The 20,276-nt window shown below is 44.1% G+C and overlaps 1 protein-coding gene across 6 annotated transcripts in view; it reads right to left on the bottom strand.

The window, feature by feature from the left end:
• The window catches only part of eno4 (enolase 4), a 59,710-nt gene that overhangs the window by 37,685 nt on the left and 1,749 nt on the right, over positions 1-20,276 (bottom strand). For 4 of the 6 annotated variants that reach the window (XR_009790819.1, XM_061790156.1, XM_061790158.1 and 1 more), the window contains exons 3-6: positions 20,168-20,276; positions 17,721-17,854; positions 6,737-6,903; positions 6,260-6,415 (exon numbers count right to left, since the gene is read on the bottom strand). The exon at positions 20,168-20,276 is cut by the window's right edge and continues 76 nt beyond it. Coding sequence is in view for 5 of the 6 variants with exons in the window: in XM_061790156.1 (XP_061646140.1) it covers positions 6,260-6,415; positions 6,737-6,903; positions 17,721-17,854; positions 20,168-20,276 (566 nt within the window). In the remaining variant the exon portion in view is untranslated. The remainder of the gene's footprint in view (positions 1-6,259; positions 6,416-6,736; positions 6,904-17,720; positions 17,855-20,167) is intronic. The other 2 variants (XM_061790157.1, XM_061790160.1) reach the window with 2 other exon arrangements.

Raw genomic sequence — 20,276 nt, 5'->3', positions numbered from 1 at the left:
CGAACTGCGACCTAGGGTGTGATGGTGCCAAGTGCACGTGTGGACACCCTTATATTTGAACATGGTGTTCGTTACGGACAATCCGTGATGAGCACAGATGTCCAATAACAGAACACCTCTCGGGTTCCGATCGGGGGGGCAGTTCCTCCCAATCATGCCCTTCCAGGTCTCACTGTCATTCCCCACGTGAGCATTGAAGTCCCCCAGCAGAACGATGGAGTCCCCAGCGGAAGCGCTCTCCAGCACCCCCTCCAAAGGACTCCAAAAAGGGTGGGTAATCTTAACTGCTGTTTGGTGCATAGGCACAAACAACAGTCAGGACCCGTCACCGTGGACAACTCCAGAGTGGATGAGAGTCCAACCTCTATTGAGAGGACTAGTACCAGAGCCCAAGCCGTGTGTGGAGACGAGCCCGACTATAACACACCATCTCGGGCTCCTTCCCTGCCAGAGAGGTGACATTCCACGTCCCTAGAGCCAGCTTCTGTAGCCGGGGATCGAATTTCGAAGGTCCCTGCTTTTGGCCACCGCCCAGCTCACACTGCACCTGACTCCTATGGCCTCTCCCACAGGTGGTGAGCCCATGGGAAGGGGGACCCACGTTACCCTTTCGGGCTGTGGCTACAGGGGTGGCTCCATAGGGGGGCCTCGGTGACCCGCGTCCGGGCAAGGGAAAACATCTTCCTGAATTGTTTGTCATCATAGGTCTTCTTGGAGCTGTTTGCCATTGGGTGACCCTGTTTGCCATGGGTGACCCTGCCAGGGGCATAAAGCCTCAGACAACTTAGCTCCTAGGATCATTGGGACACACAAACCATTCCACCATGATAAGGTGACAGCTTAAGGAGGGGATAATGCAGGCATTCATCAAATTTTGTATTATTTTTTTAAAGAATAATGTTAAGAATTGGCCAAATCCATTTCATTATTTTTCAAGATTTGAATTAATAAAAATAAATATAAAAGTATATGAAGTTGTTTTGTCAGTTTTCATTCCACTGCTTTGACTGACATTTTAGATTTTTGCAGAGGTATCTTTTCAGTACCTGTATCAAGCTATTTGCCGGTTCCCATTTTTAAGGACAAGGGTGATCAGAATCAGAATCAGAATCCTCTTTATTGTCAAGTATGTCAAAAGCAGACAAGGGATTTGTCTCCGGTAGTTTGAGCCGCTCTAGTATGACAATAGACAGCCATTTTGATAGTAAATACTTTGACACATAAAAACACAACGGAGAGTCACTCAGCCTACAGCAATTTAATGGCAAGAGGGAAAAAGCTGTTGGAACATCTGCTGGTTTGCTGGCATTGTTCGATAGCGGAGGGAAGGAGCTGGAAGAGGTGGTGACCAGGATGTGGAGGGTCCAAGAGGATTTTGCATGGGCTTGTCTTAGTTTGGACAGCGTGTAAGTCGTCAAGGGTGGGTAGGGATGTACAGACGATTTTTAAGGCACTCCTAATTGTTCGTTGGAGACGGAGTTTGTCCTTTTTTGTGGCAGTACCAAACCAGACTGTGATGGATGAACACAGGACTGATGCTGTGTAGACTGCCTGAACAGCTCCTGTGGCAGGCCGTGGTTCCTCAGAAGCCACAGGACGTGCATCCTTTGCTGCGCCTTTTTGAGGATGGAGTTGATGTTGGTCTCCCACTTCAGGTTCTGACAGACTGTAATTCCCAGGATCTTGAAGGTCTCGACGGTTGACACGGGGCAGTTGGACAGCCTGAGAGGCAGCTGTGGTTAAGGATGTTTCCTCAAGTCCACGATCATCTCTACAGTCTTGAGCATGTTTAGCTCTAGCCTGTTTCAGCTGCACCAAAGCTCCAGCCACTCCACTTCCTGTTGATACGCAGAGTCGCCTCCGTCTTTGATGAGACCAATGACTGTGGTGTTGTCTGCAAACATCAGGAGTTTGACCTCCAGGTGCGTTAAGGTGCAGTTGTTCGGTGTAGAGAGAGAAGAGCAGCGGAGAGAGGACACATCCTTGGGCCGTCGCGGTGCTGGTGGTGCGTGTGGATGAGGTGGTGTTCCCCAGCCTCACCTGCTGTGTCCTGCCCATCAGGAAGCTGTAAATTCATTGGCAGAGATGCTGAGCTGCGGAAGCTTAGAGGAGAGGAGGTAGGGGATGATGGAACGCAGAGCTGAAGTCCACAAACAGGATCCTCGTGTAGGTCCCCGCGCCGTCAAGGTTTTCTAGGATGAAGTGCAGTCCCATGTTGACTGCATCATCCGCAGACCTGTTTGCTGTGTAGGCAAACTGCAGGGGTTCCAGCAGGGGTCCTGTGATGCGCTTGTGGTGGCCCAGCATGATGCGTTCAAATGACTTAATGACTTATCACCACAGATGTCAGGGTTACAGGCCTGTAGTTATTCAGACCCGAAAATGCAGGTTTCTTGGGGACTGGGATGATCGTCGAGCATTTAAAACAGGATGTAACATAGTTCCAGAGATCTATTGAAGATCTGTGTTAAGACTGGACCAAGTTGGTCTGCGCAGACTTTGAGGCAGGACGGGGAAACAAGGTCTGCGGCCGGCGCTTTGTTGATCTTTTGTTTGTAGTTTGAAGATGCGTCTCACATCCTGTTCATGAATGGTCAACGCCGAAGTCAGAGGTGCCATGGTGGTTGGGTGGATGTGGGGTGAGAAAGTGTCCTTTTCAAATCTGCAGAAGGTGTTCAAGTCGAAAGCGCTTTTGTTCTCTGCTTCGGGGAATGGTCGCTTGTAGTTGGTTCACGATTTTAATCCTCGCCAGACTCACTTAGAATCGTTGGCAGTGAACTGTTTTCCCAGTTTTTCTGTATAATTCCGCTTTGCGATGTTAATTTCTTTTGTCGGCAGATTTCTAGCGCGATTGTACAGGGCTCTGTCCCCACTGCAATAGGCGTCCTTAGCATGGCGAAGTTGCTTAAGTTTGGCAGTGAACCACGGCTAGTTGTTACTGAATGTCCGAAATGTCTTTGTTGGTACACACACACCTTCAAAGAAACTGATATAGGATGTGACAGTGTCCATATATTCAGCCAGGCTGCCAGTTGAAGTTTCAAAGACACTCCAGTCTGTGGAGTCTGAAGTTTTTTCTTTGTTTCATTGGTCCACTTCTTCATTGTTTTCACTACAGGCTTCGCATGTTTTAAGTTTTTGCCTGTATGTTGGTATAAAGTGAATTAAACAGTGATCAGACAAGCCCAGAGCTGCAAGGGGGATAGCACAGTATGTGTCATTTAGCATGGTGTAGCAGTGGTCTAGAATGTTGTTTTCTCTGGTAGGACTGTTGATGTGGCGCTTGTATTTAGGGAGTTCGTGGCTGAGTTTAGCTTTGTTAAAGTCCCGAAGAATAATGAAGGGTGCATCTGGGTGCTTTTTTTCAAGTTTGTTTACTTGTTCAGCGAACGTTAACAGTGTGGCGTTCGTGTCAGCCTAGGGAGGAATGTAGACACCGGCGAGGATGAAAGAGGCGAACTCACGTAATTAAAAACAGCCACTCCAAATCCGGGCTGCATTGTGTGTTGAGCTCTATGACATCGGTACACCATTTCTCGTTGATATAGAAGCATATTCTGCCGCCTTTTGTTTTCCCAAATAGCTCCGTGAAGGATCCGCTCGGTTGAGTTAGAAGCCAGGAAGCATTACACCGCCACCGGGGACACGGTCGCAAAGCCATGTCTCCGTCAAGCACAGGGCCGCCGAACGTCCGAAGTCTTTACTGGTCTTTGTGAAAAGATGAAGCTTGTCCATTTTATTGGGTAGCGAGTGTAGATTGGCGAGGTGAATCGATGGGAGCGGCATTTGGAATCCTCTCTTCTGAAGCTTGACCTGCACTCTGGCTCTCTTCCCCTTATAGCACCGCCTCCATGTGCCTTAGATCACAGCCAATCCCCCAGTTAGTAACTTTGTAAAAGTTGGTGAAAGAAAGTTAGCACATCCGCCTCACAGTTCTGAGGACCCGGGTTCAAATCCGGCCTTGCCTGTGTGGAGTTTGTTCTCCCTGTGCCTGCGTGTGTTTTCTTCAGGTACTCTGGTTTCCTCCCACATCCCAAAAACATGCATGGTAGGTTAATTGAGTCTAAATTGCCCGTAGGTGTGAATGTGAGTGCGAATTGTTCTTAGTTTCTATGAGCCCTGAGATTGGCTGGCAACCATTTCAGGGTGTACCCCGCCTGTGACCCGCAGTTACCTGGGATAGGCTCCAGCATACCCGCTACCCAATGAGGATAAGCGGTGTAGAAAATGGATGGAGGGATGGTGAAAGAAAGTCCGGACTCCCTTATGTTTAGCAAGTCTTCCCTTGTTTAAGTAAGTCGCGTAATGACTCCAAAGACGAACGAAAAACACAAAAATTGACAGAACTACAGAGCTTGTTGCCAAGGCAACCACACGGTTAGGCGCCATGATGTTGCAAGTTTGTTTGTTTGTGGGAACTACAGAGGAACAGAGTTGATGAGCCACGCAAAGAAAGAGTAGTGGAGGCTAGGCTCAGGAAATAAACATTTGTGAGCAACAGTATGGTTTCATGCCTAGGAAGAGTACTAGATATGGATGATTTGCCTTGAGTGTGCTTGAGAAGTACAGAAAAGGTCAGAAGGCGCTGCATTGTGTCTTTGTAGATCTAGAAAAACCCCTATGACAGAGTACCCAGAGAGGAACTGTGGTACTGCATGCAGAAGTTCGGAATGGGAGAGAAGTATCTCAGAATAGTACAGGACATGTATGAGGGCAGCAGAACAGTGGTGAGGTATGCTGTAGGTGTGACAGAGGAGTTTAAGGTAGAGGTGGGTCTCTATCAGGGGTCAGCTCTGAGCCTCTTCCTGTTTGCTGTTATGGTGGATAGGATGACATATTAGGTTAGATTGTAATCCCCATGGGTCACGTTGTTCTCAGATGGCATTGTGATCTGCAGTGAAAGCAGGGAGCAAGTGGAGGAACAGAAACGTGGAGGCATCCACTGCAAAGGAGAGGAATGTAGATTAGCTGAAGTAAAATAGAATTTACAGTATGTTCAATAATCAGAGGTGAAGGGGGAAGAGTAAGGCTACATGGAGAAGCGATAGTGAGGATTGAGGACCTAAAATACTTAGGGTCAACAGTACAGGGCAACGGTGAGTGTGGTAAGGAGGTGAAGAAGCAGATCCAAACAGGTTGGAACGCGTGGAGGGAAGTGTCAGGTGTTATGTGTCAGAAGAGTCTCTGCTCGGACGACGGGTCAAGTGTATAAAACACTGGTGAGGCCAGCCATCATGTACTGTATAGCTTACTGACAGTGGCACTGAAGAGACAACAGGGAGTAGAGCTAAAGGTGGCAGAAATTAAGATGTTCAAGTTCTCTTTCGAAGTCACCAGGTTGGATAAGGTTAGAAATGACCTTATCAGAGGGACAGCCAAGCTTAGATGCTTTGGAGACAAAATTAGAGAGCGCAGACTTTGATGGTTTATACATGTCCAGCGCAGAGAGTGAGTAGATCGGTAGAAGGATGATGAGGATGGAGCTGCCAGGTGAGAGCGCTAGAAGAATACCTACGAGAAGGTTGATGGATGATGTTAGAGAGGAGGATGCAGAAGATAGGCTTACATGGAGAAGGATGATGAGCTGTGGCGAGCCCTAATGTGACAAGCTGGAAGGAAAAGAAGAACCACTCGAGGACGGAAATTGGCCCTATGCGGCGAATTTGAAATTGGATTGGTTCAAAGAAACAGTCCCCTTTGCTGATATACTATTGTGTAAGTTACATTGGCCAGCATTCGGAAGACCCTGGGCAGATTTGATTGACATGGCAGGACATATTGACTGGAATCTGAGTGAGGGGGAAAAAATACAACATTTGCATCCATGCGGAAACAGTCCAGCCATGAGAAATGTTACTAAATGAAGATAATGCACTATTGGAAATAAATTAATACACTTTAATGACACAAACAATAGAATTTTGGTTTTAAATGTAGCTCAGTGCTTGTAATTGTATTTAAGCAAGCAGAAGGTCTTGTTGGCTGTGACGTCCCACAACTGTACAAATCGTTATGTGTAGTCCAAGCTTTACATGCATGGATGGATATGTCCTCCTTTTTACGGACCACGATTTTATTTTAATTATTTTTAAACAGACATTTTAAGAAATGTGACTTTTTGATTCCAATTTTCACATGTTGCTGTTTTCATTCAGGAAAAACTCAAAACAGTTTTGATCCATCATAGGTTATAAACGCCCCCTTAACAGGCAACTGGCTACTCTCACAAGAAAAGCATCAGACAGAGAAAACACATAACTAGAGGAGTGGTTGGAGAGTTGAGTACTTGTTTGACTTGTTGTCCTGCGTTAGGGATCAGTATGACCTCTTCCAGCAAGTTCAGTTTTCCAGGAGAAGTCTTCCCACAGCTTAGTAAAGTTACCAAGGACACAGGAATGTGAAATCTAGCTTGATCCTGTACACACATACAGTAATCAAGACATTTTTGACACATTCTGCAGACAACATACAGTATGTGTTGGTGAATGTGTGTCCTGTAACCTGGGGTGTAATTTATGGGTGGGTCAGGGGGTTTAACACGCACGCACGCTTGCACACACACACGCACACCAAACCTCCCTTCCCCTAACATTCAAATCCATCTAGATGGTCAATTAGCCTTGTACCTATATCAAAATTAATGATTTTGTACTGTCTCCCCACATTTTCTTTCTTTTAAAAAATAAGTGAGAAAAGATCAGAATATTCAACCAAACATTATGCCCTTGGCTCTCACCTCTGGGTTCTTTAGGGCTCGGATGTACTTGTAGAGTGGCATGCCCTTTATCTGGGCCCCACTCTTGGCCACAGCCAGAGACACTGAGCCAATGGCCAAGCATCCAGGCAGCAGTGGTTCAGGTGGCTCGGCCGGACAAAATGGCTTCTCTGAACTGCCTTTTTTTTCTGTGAATAAAAATGACAGAAATAAATGGTGTTGGTTTCCAGGTCACTGAAAGTTGTATCCCACATTAAGGGAGGCCTTAGAAAGTCCTGTTTCCACCGAGCAATACAGGTCCTCCCCCACTTCCCCCGATACCAATCCACTTTTTGCATATCATGTGAAACTCACTTTACTGTAGACAGACACACTGGTGTTTCAGCAGTTTCCAGGTACTTGCTGCACTTGTACTATTCGGGGTTTACCCGGGTCGGCATCTTCGATCATTGGGATGATATCCCAGATGGCAGCATCCTGCACGTTGTTTTTGAGCTTCTTCCACGGCGATGTGAAGCCATTCTTTGTTCCACCTTTTCAGGCCAAAGACTTAGGGGCAGTGAAAAGTGTCACATCTTGTTTCACCGATATGGAGGTCAGTCGTCTATTTAGCATAGTAGTTGGGAATGTTTTTACACTTTTATTAAAACAACAACTTCATAAAAAACAGGTTACAAGTAGTTAAAAACAAGATCTCCGTGGCATATGAGCTCTGCTTGGAACCTGCTATATCAACGTGCATGAACGATGACGTCATCGCAAATTTACGTCAAGATAGAGCATGCACAGACAGGACACAGCCTGGCAATTCCCATGGAATTTTATACTTGACTTTGCATCAGTTTGGCAAAAGGTATATTCCACCCCTATAAATCCAAATGAAATTCCATTCAGATTTGGCCTGTTCATTAGGATTGAGGTGTTTATACGGAGCATTTTCATTCGGTTTTGGGCTTCTTACCCGATTCTAATTGGAATACAAGGCTTCATGTAAACCTGACTAGTATTGTGTGAGAGACCATTAACTTAGTTTTCACAGTTAATGCGCATGCCCACTGCTCAAGCGTAGTCAGCCACTGTAGTCCTGTAGACTGAGTTAAGGGGTGCGGCGAAATTAACAAATCACAGAACCGTCTGCCTTTGACAAGACCAGGGCTGCTCAAGGACGTGGCGTCACATGAATTCTTTATCAGTACAACCTCTTTCCGAACAGAATTCTGATTGGTTCAGGCGAGTTCTCTCATTTCTGGCCATTTGGAAGGATGGCTGCAAAAACCTTCATTACCACACTGATCAGGCTAAATTCTCGGCAACTGCCATAGACCGTTTTGTCCCCCTTTCTGAGGAGATTGTAGCATGGCCTCACTCAAGCCTTTGAGAATCAATTCCAATTCCCACACTTTCGCAAGCTCCTGTGTAGCTATGGGCCCAGTATGCCCAGAAAATGCTAGATTTCTAGATGTGGCGCTACAATAGGCGCACAGGCCTGGCTTGTCTTGCAAGTTTTAGGGTGGTTCCGGATGTCCAGTCAGCAACAACAATGATCGAGGTTGGGCTGAGCTATTTTTGAAAGGGCAGTTTTTATTCTTTCCCATTCAGTCAAGTTGTTGAGGTAGCAAAGAGTTGCAGATGTGCAAATCTCTTTTGCAGCTGTACACGGAACTGTGAGCCATTGGTGGTTTTGAGCCTGCTCAGTTCAAATCGTGCAGAGGGAGTTGCGTTGCTGGGTCCTTCATGTACCATGACGCAGTCGAAACCTTATGTGGTACCTGTATCTGACCCTCAGAATGCACAGTCTAGAATCGAACTGGACCATTGGACTTTGACAACGTTGTCGTAGGCCCGCTATTGAAGTATGACATTACCAGATTGCTTTGCGAGTGTTGGAAGCAACTGCTGGAGACAACCAGTTTATTAATTGATGTGAAGTTGATCAGCCGTGCTCCACTGGCACAGGGTAATCTGACTCAAAATTGACTGAGGATGTAGCACGTCTCATCGTCTGAAGGGAGCATTCCAATGACCTGCCACCACAAGAATTTCCCGAGAGGGAGTGAGTTGAACCGCTTGCTGGAGAGTCTCGTTGAAGACATCCTCAGTGGTGTCATCTGCATTAAGTGTGTGGGGCCTGGACTGCAATGATAGACATGCTGGTAGTCCGGCCTCTTAGACGAATTCTTGCTAGACATGATGAGATGGGGGGCCCATTTTATCAATACTGACTGGGCAGCATCACTGAGCACGATAGCGACGCTGTGACTTAATTGTCAGTGACACCACTAGTGGTGTTAGATGGTAGCGCGCTGTTTCTCCAGGGACCTTAATGACTGGGTGGCCAAATTCTGGAAAACACACAGGTCTTATGCAGCCAATGTCCATGGCAGACTTGAGGTGGGACCTTATTGAGAGGGATTGAGTACCCTCCTCCCAAAGAGTTTGAACGTTCCAGCGGGCCACTTTTAGCGCATGTAGATGGTGGAGGGTTCAACTTCCTCATTTGTCACCGGCCGAACTGGTATGAACGGACAGGTGGTTTCTCAGGGACAGTTTAGTATTGGTGTCATTAATGGTTTCAATGATATGTGAGCATGTAGACCTATAGATGCCCAAGTCTGATAGCACTGCAGTCTTCCACGGCTGCTTATTCTTTGGCTTAGGGACACTTATTTTGTAGTTTACCATTTTGCCAAGCCAAACTCACTTCTTATTTGGTTTCCACTGGCCACGAAGGGCCAAGGTCTTTAGGAAAATGGGGGGAGATCCGATGCAAAGTGGCATACAGCAATGCTCATTTGAGACACCCATGGTTTTATGGAAACTAGTATCCATCCCATTATATTTACACATTTTTCTGGCAGTTAAAGCACTAATGTTTTTCTGCCTGTTCATTTTCCTGCTGTTGTGAATGGAGCAAGATGTGAACTGGAAACTAATTTGCCTGGTGTGCGTTGTACATTAGTTTTATACTGTCAAAAAAGTTCTTTCTATGCTGGCAAAAAAATTTTTTTTTAAAATACCAACCGCGGTCAACATGATCTCAAGTAGTTAATAGGGTTATGAAATGTGTATATTTGAGTAACATATCATTTTAATTCTGAATTTGACTTGAATTTGAATGGTTTGATTAGGGAAATTACAAATATACATAAGCAACTTGTGTAACAGATCCTGTTTTTTAAATCACTAGATATATATATACTTTGTATAATAATTCAACAAAATTCTCCCGAAAAATAATTAAGGATGAATGTATTCTGTATATTCTATCCACAATAGTAGCTGACGCAGCTGTCAGATATTTCATGCACAGTGCAAACTCAATCGGGATCACTATTCCAAAGAATAATATGCTGAAATGAGCTTAGTGGCAACTTAAATCAAATGACATTTGAAAAGTAACGTATGGAGTTAACAATAAGACCCTATTGTATGCAAAATAATGCAACAATTGTTCATTATAATTCCTGATAACGTAAAATAATTGGTGTGAGAAAATAATAATACTCTGCAACTGCTACAAACGCATATTAGGTCACCTAAATTACAGTAATGCTTGGATTCTATAAATGTTTGCATTGTTTCGTAATCCACACATAGAGTAAATAAGTTTATTCATGTAAAACAGTTGATTTAATACTTTTTATTGGTAACATTTGTTGAATGTTTCCAACGATTTTGAAGTGGATTACAAGACGTACATATTAGCTCGCGCACTACTTATATATCAGTCTTTCCATTCATGTTCAGTACTGTACAGATTTGCTGGATCCTATCCCAGCTAACTTCGGGTGAAAGGCAGGGTACACAATGGACACATTGCCAGTCAACCGCAAGGCAACCACTTTTGGATAAAAAGTTACATTTGTGTGTCATTATTAAATGAAAAATTAAAACAGGTCCCTGAGAAACCACCTGGTAGGCGGAAGTGACGTAGGCGGTTTGAGTTTGAGCCTGCGCGCGGGAACTTGCAGCGCTTCTGTCTGGATGAACTCGAAGTGTCGGTTTCCTCTTCGAAGAGCACAACCCATCGCCCAGGTGTGAGGGAAACGGCCGGCGCGGCGGACCTTTTGGCGAGGCAGCGAAGTCCGCCGGTGTGAAACGCGTCCTCCTCTTTCTACTCGGCTAACCTCGCTAGCCGCCGAGCTAACGTGCCGCCAGCTAGCTGGTCACAACGCGGCGGAGGGAGCTCCTCGTCGGCGGCGCACGAAGGACGAAGTGACTGAATCTGCCGGCTCCGTCGAAGACTAAGCCCAGCCGCGCACAGAGCACAACCCATCGCCCAGGTGTGAGGGAACCGGCCGGCGCGGCGGACCTTTTGGCGAGGCAGCGAAGTCCGCCGGTGTGAAACGCGTCCTCCTCTTTCTACTCGGCTAACCTCGCTAGCCGCCGAGCTAACGTGCCGCCAGCTAGCTGGTCACAACGCGGCGGAGGGAGCTCCTCGTCGGCGGCGCACGAAGGACGAAGTGACTGAATCTGCCGGCTCCGTCGAAGACTAAGCCCAGCCGCGCACAGGCAAGTGTTATCATGTGTGCCAATGGGCCTCCACCTCTGACGGCTGGGCCTACTCCACCACCGACAGCTGAGCCTCCACCACCACCACCGACGGCTGGGCCTCCTCCACCACCACCGACGGCTGGGCCTCCACCACCACCACCGACGGCTGGGCCTCCACCACCACCACCGACGGCTGGGCCTCCACCACCACCACCGACGGCTGGGCCTACACCACCACCACCACCGACGGCTGGGCCTCCACCACCACCACCACCGACGGCTGGGCCTCCACCACCACCACCATCGACGGCTGGGCCTCCACCACCACCACCACCGACGGCTGATGCGGAAGCTGGCAGCGTAAAGCTATATGCAAACATTGCCAATAAAAGAAACAGGGGGCTGCCAAACCCCGCAATACTAAAGCACCGGAAATGGAGGGCGTTCCAAACCGTTAATAACTCTAAATTAATATGGGACTCAACACGTAAACCAAAAGGCATTCTTTGTGCACACTTAAATATACGAAGCATTTTAACGAAAAGTGATCAGGTCAATCACCTTCTCACTGACTCAAATATTGACTTCCTCTGCCTATCTGAGACATGGCTCCATGAATCTTCGCCCTCAGCAATACTATCTGTACCTGGTTATAAAATGTTTAGAAACGACAGACAGGGTTCTAAGGGAGGAGGTGTTATGATTTATGCCAAGGTCACTTTTAATTGTAATGAAATACATGTTACAGATGAGAATGGATTAGAATTTCTTGGACTAACTGTTTCTTTGTCACAGCAAATGTCTTTTATTCTTGTAGTTATTTATAGGCCTCCCTCATCAAATGCCGCTTTCTATGAAAAGCTGGAAATGTTACTGAAACAACTCAATCTTGCAAAAGAGGTGATAATAATGGGTGACCTAAATGTTAATTGGGAAGTTAACAAAGTTAGGAAAAAATTGAAAAGGGTTATGGATGATATGGATATGACTCAGGTTATTAATGGCCCTACGAGAATTACAAACTCCACCCGAACTCAGATTGATCTAGCCTTTACTAATAGGCCAGAAAGGATCTTGAAGCCATACAATATGCTCACAGGATTGTCTGATCACAATCTTATAATGGTTTCAAGAAAATTAAATAAAAAGCGCTTCAAACCCTTGGCCAACACTGAATCCAATAGGATACCAAAACATGAACAACAAAATTTCCAAGATTCCATCCAAGAAGTAAACTGGGATGTATTACTCGCTGGTAAAAATTTAGATGAGGATTGTTCTAAATTTGCCAACAAAATACAAGAAATTATTATACAATTTACACGGATCTTCTTTCTTCTTCTTTTCCTTTCGGCTTGTCCCGTTAGGGGTCGCCACAGCGCGTCATCCTTTTCCATGAGAGAGCGAACCTCAACATCTTCATTTCCGCCACCTCCAGCTCTGCTTCCTGTTTTCTCTTCAGTGCCACTGTCTCTAATCCATACATCATGGCTGGCCTCACCACTGTTTTATAAACTTTGCCCTTCATCCTAGCAGAGACTCTTCTGTCACATAACACACCTGACACCTTCCTCCACCCGTTCCAACCTGCTTGGACCCGTTTCTTCACTTCCTGACCACACTCACCATTGCTCTGGACGGTTGACCCCAAGTATTTAAAGTCCTCTACCCTTGCCATCTCTTCTCCCTGTAGCCTCATTTTTCCCCCACCACCCCTCTCATTCATGCACATATATTCTGTTTTACTTCGGCTAATCTTCATTCCTCTTCTTTCCAGTGCATGCCTCCATCTTTCTAACTGTTCCTCCAGCTGCTCCCTGCTTTCACTGCAGATCACAATGTCATCTGCAAACATCATGGTCCACGGGGATTCCAGTCTAACCTCATCTGTCAGCCTATCCATCACCACTGCAAAAAGGAAGGGGCTCAGGGCTGATCCCTGATGCAGTCCCACGTCCACCTTAAATTCTTCTGTCACACCGACAGCACACCTCACCGCTGTTCTGCTGCCCTCGTACATGTCCTGTATTATTCTAACATACTTCTCTGCCACTCCAGACTTCCGCATGCAGTACCACAGTTCCTCTCTGGGTACTCTGTCATAGGCTTTCTCTAGATCTACAAAGACACAATGTAGCTCCTTCTGACCTTCTCTGTACTTTTCCATCAACATCCTCAAGGCAAATAATGCATCTGTGGTACTCTTTCTAGGCATGAAACCATACTGTTGCTCGCAAATACTCACTTCTGTCCTGAGTCTAGCCTCCACTACTCTTTCCCATAACTTCATTGTGTGGCTCATCAACTTTATTCCTCTATAGTTGCCACAGCTCTGCACATCACCTTTGTTCTTAAAAATGGGCACCAGTACACTTTTCCTCCATTCCTCAGGCATCTTCTCACGCACTAGAATTCTATTGAACAAGCTGGTTAAAAACTCCACAGCCACCTCTCCTAGATGCTTCCATACCTCCACAGGAATGTCATCAGGACCAACTGCCTTTCCATTTTTCATTCTCTTTAATGCCTTTCTAACTTCCCCCTTACTAATCATTGCCACTTCCTGGTCCACCACACTTGCCTCTTCTACTCTCCCTTCTCTATCATTTTCCTCATTCATCAACTCCTCGAAGTATTCTTTCCATCTACCTAGCACACTGCTGGCACCAGTCAACATATTTCCATCTCTATCCTTAATCACCCTAACCTGCTGCACATCCTTCCCATCTCTATCCCTCTGTCTGGCCAGCCTGTATAGATCCTTTTCTCCTTCTTTAGTGTCCAACCTGCCATACATGTCATCATATGCCTCTTGTTTGGCCTTTGCCACCTCTACCTTTGCCCTGTGTCGCATCTCAATGTATTCCTTTCGCCTCTCCTCGGTCCTCTCAGTGTCCCACTTCTTCTTAGCTAACCGTTTTCCTTGTATGATTTCCTGTACTGTGATGTTCCACCACTAAGTCTCCTTCTCTCCTTTCCTGCCAGAAGATACACCAAGTACTCTCCTGCCTGCCTCTCTGATCACCTTGGCTGCAGTGGTCCAGTCTTCTTGAAGCTCTTCCCGTCCACCGAGAGCCTGTATCACCTCTTCCCGAAAAGCTGCACAACACTCGTCCTGTCTCAGCTTCCACCACATGGTTCTCTTCTCTGCCTTTGTCTTCCTAATTTTCCTCCCCACCACCAGAGTCATCTTACACACCACCATCCTATGCTGTCTAGCCACACTCTCCCCTACCACTACCTTACAGTTGGTAACCTCCTTCAGATTACATCGTCTGCACAAGATGTAATCCACCTGTGTGCTTCTACCTCCGCTCTTGTAGGTCACCCTATGTTCGTGCCTCTTCTGGAAAAAAGTGTTCACTACAGCCATTTGCATCCTCGTTGCAAAGTCTACCACCATCTGTCCTTCCAAGTTCCTTTCCTGGATACCGTACTTACCCATCACTTCTTCATCACCCTTATTACCTTCACCAACATGTCCATTACAATCTGCACCAATTACGACTCTCTCTCTGTCTGGGATGCTCAGAACTACATCATCTAGCTCCTTCCAGAATTTCTCTTTCACCTCTAGGTCACATCCTACCTGTGGGGCATAGCCACTAATCACATTACACATAACACCCTCAATTTCAAATTTCAGCCTCATCACTCGATCTGATACTCTTTTCACCTCCAAGACATTCTTAGCCAACTCTTCTTTTAAAATAACCCCGACTCCATTTCTCTTCCCATCTACACCATGGTAAAATAATTTAAACCCTGCCCCTAAACTTCTAGCCTTACTGCCTTTCCACCTGGTCTCCTGGACACACAATATATCAACCTTTCTCCTAATCATCATGTCAACCAACTCCCGAGATTTTCCTGTCATAGTCCCAACATTCAAAGTCCCCACATTCAGTTCTAGGCTCTGTGTTTTCCTCTTCTCTTTCTGCCGAAGAACCCGCTTTCCACCTCTTCTTCTTCTTCTTCTTTGACTTCGACTTCGACCCACAGTAGCTGAATTTCCAACAGCGCCCTGCAGGTTGACGGCGCCGGTATACAATTTACACGGATAATTAAACTAAAAGCTAGAAAGAATGGCCTGCCTTGGTTAAACACATTTATTCTGAAACTGATGAAAGAACGCGATCATTCCTTGAAGTTGTCGGTCAAATCAGGATACAATAGACAGCACTTTATCTCACTGAGAAATAGGGTAGTGAAAGAAATAAGAAAATCTAAAGCTGACTTTTTCATTACTGCTCTGAATAGTGCGAAGGGAAATTCAAAAATAACCTGGAATTATATTAAAAAACTATTGGGTGTTACACAAAATAACAAAACAAAACTAATGCAAATTCAATTAAATGGAAACATCCTGACGGAACCTCAAGTGACGGCTGATGCTTTTAACAACTACTTCATTGAATCTGTGTCAGAAATCTCTTCTAAGTTTGCAGTAAAACAAATGAAGGAATACCCTGCATTGTCTACAACGCAGTTCTTTACTATTACAAATATTACTGAGACCAAAGTTATCGATTTAATTCATTCACTCAAACCATCTAAGGCAAAGGATGTTTTTGGAATGGACACGAGCATGCTCAAAGATCTAGGTTCAACTCTTGCTCCTCCTATTGCCTCAATCATTAATCTTTCAATTTCATCTGGTCACTTTCCAAAGGCCTGGAAATCTGCTATTGTTACCCCTGTCTTTAAATCCGGTGACTCAACTTCTCTGAATAACTACCGACCTATAAGCATTCTTCCGGCCATTTCCAAAGTTGCAGAAAAATGGGTGTCAGAGCAGATTGTCCATTATTTAATCAGCAGCTCCCCCTCTCTCCACGCCATGCAGTTTGGTTTCAGATCCAAGCATTCCACTGAAATGGCTACATGCCTCTTCATTGAGAAAATACAATCTTCTCTCGACAAGGGTGGAGTTGTAGGGGCGGTGTTCTTGGACCTCAGGAAAGCTTTTGATACAGTAAATCACTCTGTTCTTCTTACCAAGCTCTCAAAATTTAACTTCTCTCGCAAAGATGTGAGCTGGATTGAATCATATCTGCATGACCGAACACAATCTGTATCAGTTAACAACTGCAGATCAGAGTCTCTTAGGCTAACCTCTGGAGTCCCTCAGGGATCAATATTGGGCCCCCTTTTATTTAGTCTTTATATCAACGATTTGCCCACTGTTTGCTCTGAAGCAGAGTGCGTAATGTATGCAGACGACACAGTTTTCTTTGTTCATGGTCGCTCCAAAGATACTGTTGCTGCTAAACTCACTAATACAATGTCCTGTGTCACAACTTGGTTGCAGGAGTGCTGTCTACAGCTAAACGTTTCTAAAACTGTAGGCATGTATCTCACTAAAACAAATAGAGTATCACCTGACCCCGACATACTTGTTAATGAGAAAAAATGCAAATTGTCAGCCAATACAAATATCTTGGGTTAATAATTGATTCACAGCTTTCCTTTAAAGCCCATATTGACAAATTGTGTAAAAATATCAAATTAAACCTCGCAAATTTTCGTGCAATTCGGAATGAAATGTCAACTGAAGCTGCAAAAATTTACCTGCATTCGATGATTCTTAGTCACTTTAACTATTGCATAACCAGTTGGTCCCAGGCTGGTCAGAATGCAAAAAAACCATTGGAAGTTTTGTACAAACAAGTAATTAAAGTGATGGATAAAAAACCAAGGCACTATCATCACTGTGCAATTAAAAAAAATACAGTCTCTTAAACTGGGACCGTCTTCACATATTTGCAGATTTAAATTTGATTTATAAAGTACTGCATGATTTGGCCCCAGCTCCTCTGGCTGAGTTCATCAGCCAAAGAAACAGCTCTGAGCGTGTCACTCGAGGCTCTGTCAGAGGTGACTGTCTCATTCCTCTGCGCAGGAGCACTTTCAGTAAGTCAGCCTGGTCAGTGAGGAGCGCTGGTGAGTGGAACTCAGTACCTAAGGAGGTTAAACTGCTTACAACATACAAGGCCTTCACAAAAAAACTGAAAATGTGGCTAGTTAACACCTATAGCTGCCAACACTAAAAGACAAGTATGTTATGTTGTCTTTTTGTTATGATAAAAAAAATTATGGTTTTATTCTCTCTTAATAGTATAGTTTGATTATGTATCCTGTATTATATTGTCTTGTAGATGTATTTTACTCCTTTTTTACATCATGGCCAGGGGACTACAGATGAAAACTAGCCTTCTGGCTAATTCTGGCTTTTTTAACCATGTGTACTTCATGTGTTTTATGAAATTGCATTGTCCCCTTTCAAAAATAAACTGAACTGAGTAAAAAAATAAAATCTGACACTTCTGTAACTATCCAGTGAAATGTATTGCAAACAGCTGCATCAGCAATTGTGCCACAACAATAGTATCTAATAATACGTAATAATTGTTTGCATGTTTACATAATTAAACTGACATGCGTTCAACTAATATATTGTGTTGTGTCCTGTCAGCTAAACAAGATTACCAAAATGTGTAAATTACATTACTTTTATCAGTCTTCTTTTCTTTCTTCTTTTCAGGTGGCGAAGATGGAACTTCCACTTCCTGTTCACTGGTAGAGTGACTCTCTTCCTTTTCCTTGATTTCCTTCTCCTCCTGATGGCGGGCCATGAAGAAGTTGCTGTGATATGATGTGATACCAGATATGAACATCACCGTTTAATAAACACAAATCTGTCACACTTCAAATATGGGAGTTTGGAATTTGTAAGTCATGTAACCTGGCTGGACGAAGTAACAACAATGTGTCCAAAAATAGTTTCCAATTGTCACTTAAAGTGCCCAACTGTCCACAATTGACTGCTATTGTTTATTGGCACTTATCATGCAATCTTTGCAGTTAGCGGTACAGCCTACCCACCAACACCCACCCACCCCGACCCCCGAATACAGACACATGCATGCATACACCTTCGTAATTTTTAGACAATCATATGGGACGTCACTCGGGGGAGACAACTTTTGGTTTTATTCACATGACAAAAGTAGCACCATTGATAATGTGTGTAAAATGAAAAGCTGTAGGTGACTTGTGGCAGGAGACGTTTATTGGCTTACCGGAATTTACAAGGTACGTGCGTAATTAGCTTGCTCAGCAGCGGTCCTTATGCGTTGACAGCTCATACTTGTCATTTAAAATGAATAAGTAGCGGGCCAGCGTCAATATTTGTACGTGTGGTGGCCACTGGCCAGACACAAATGCATACAGGTCTGTCTGTGACAGACGTGCGGTGTGTGGTATGCGACAATAGCGTGTGTTCCATCTGGAAGAAGCAGCCTATTATGTTACAGCAGGGACCCAATCATCTTGCAGCGGGTTGCATTTAACTCAAATGGAATTCATAACAACGATCGAGACGGCTCCATCCCTCTCTCTCTCTCTCTCTCTCTCTCTCTCTCTCTCTCTCTCTCTGTCGCTGGGGCAAAGCAGGAGCATACCGTAATTTCTTATGTATAGTCAATAGTGCACATTATACATAGGTATAGTGGAAAATGGAAAAAAATTTCACATTATATAAATGTATGCCGCCATCTAGCGGTTATGAAAAAGCTGTACATTTTCATTCCAATATCCCGCTGCCAACCAGAGGTTATAAGAAAGGTGTACACTTTCATTCTAATATGCCACCACCACCTAGAGGCTATGAAAAAAGTGTAGCCTACACATTCATTCCAACAGGGGTACATATGCATATATGTACAGTTGTGCTCATAAGTTTACATAACCTGGCAGAATTAGTGAAATATTGTTGTTTTTAAAAGTGACTGATGACTGAACAACAACCATCATTAATTTATTTATGGTTATGTTTTGTTTAATGATACTGGTTTTCTGAAATGCTTTAAAGTTTAATTTGAATCCCATTAAAATAAAATTAAATGTGTTTTACCTGGACCGTCATGTTTTCTTCAAAGAATTGTACCCATCCTACAAATTATGCCTGGGTAATCAAACATATGAGCACAACTGTGTGTTTTCTCATTTACGAAATAAAAGTAGGGCTGTGAATTTCAAAATAAGAGCAAGTAAATGAAAATAAAGTGTTATTACATATTATCATTCAAATATACATATATTACAAATAAAGTGCTTAACTTCAGAATAATTTTTTGGAAAAACTAACAAAATACAGATAATACTTCATGTTTTGATCATATGAGTAGAAGCAAAATTATGCATTGTAAAAATGCATTATACTGTACATAGGTAGATGGGTTTTCCAGAATTTTGAGGTGAACTTTGGGGGTACGCATACATCCCTGCCTGTGTCTGTGACATAGCATCTACCACTGTCAATATTTTACCTTATGTTTTACTTTTTCTGTCACTGTTTATTGACAAAGCAAATTTGGTACTAATCTATAATCGCCAAACGCTGCTGGATATTTGTCCCTCCGTCAAGATTTCGATTAAGTTTAAAGGACGAAGTTTTTCTGCCCCCTTCTGTCTGGCATCCTGCCCAAGCAAAAAAGAGTACCATCATTTTGGTCCAGATCTCCTTTATTAGTTTGTTGGTTGAAATAATTCTGTTGGACCACAAAAAAAAAAGCAATGCCTGATTTTCAAATTAAATTTCAGTACCTTTTTATCTATTATTGCTTTTAACAGTAGTTATTTATTTCAAGTTATTTCAGTCACCAGGGTTGATTTTATTTTCTTTAACAGAAGGGTACCAACAATTTTGTCCATGCGTAAGATCCGTGTACACACAATGATGTTCTGGCACCTAAACACAGAGTGCATATTACAGATTCTTTTGTAGGATTTGCAGTTTGTTATTTTGACAACTCTATGATCTCTATAAAATTTATAAAGTACACAGAAAAAAATACTAGGTCATTCATTGTAAGCACTACTGAGCAAGCCATTTTTTAATTTAGGAAAGTGGAGATACAGATTTAACTTCACAGTCGGAAAGCAGATGAATTCTACCTGAGTTTCTGGTCAACGTCTGACTGGTCACAAGGGTTCTGTTCCTTCAGCATTTTGTTCAGAGGTTCAACTATCCAATGTACCGCAGTCTTGACATGGTACACTCTCT

Source organism: Phyllopteryx taeniolatus, chromosome 11 (assembly GCF_024500385.1).
Source record: "Phyllopteryx taeniolatus isolate TA_2022b chromosome 11, UOR_Ptae_1.2, whole genome shotgun sequence".
Lineage (NCBI taxonomy): Eukaryota > Metazoa > Chordata > Actinopteri > Syngnathiformes > Syngnathidae > Phyllopteryx > Phyllopteryx taeniolatus.
This window is presented reverse-complemented; position numbering and strand designations above follow the sequence as displayed.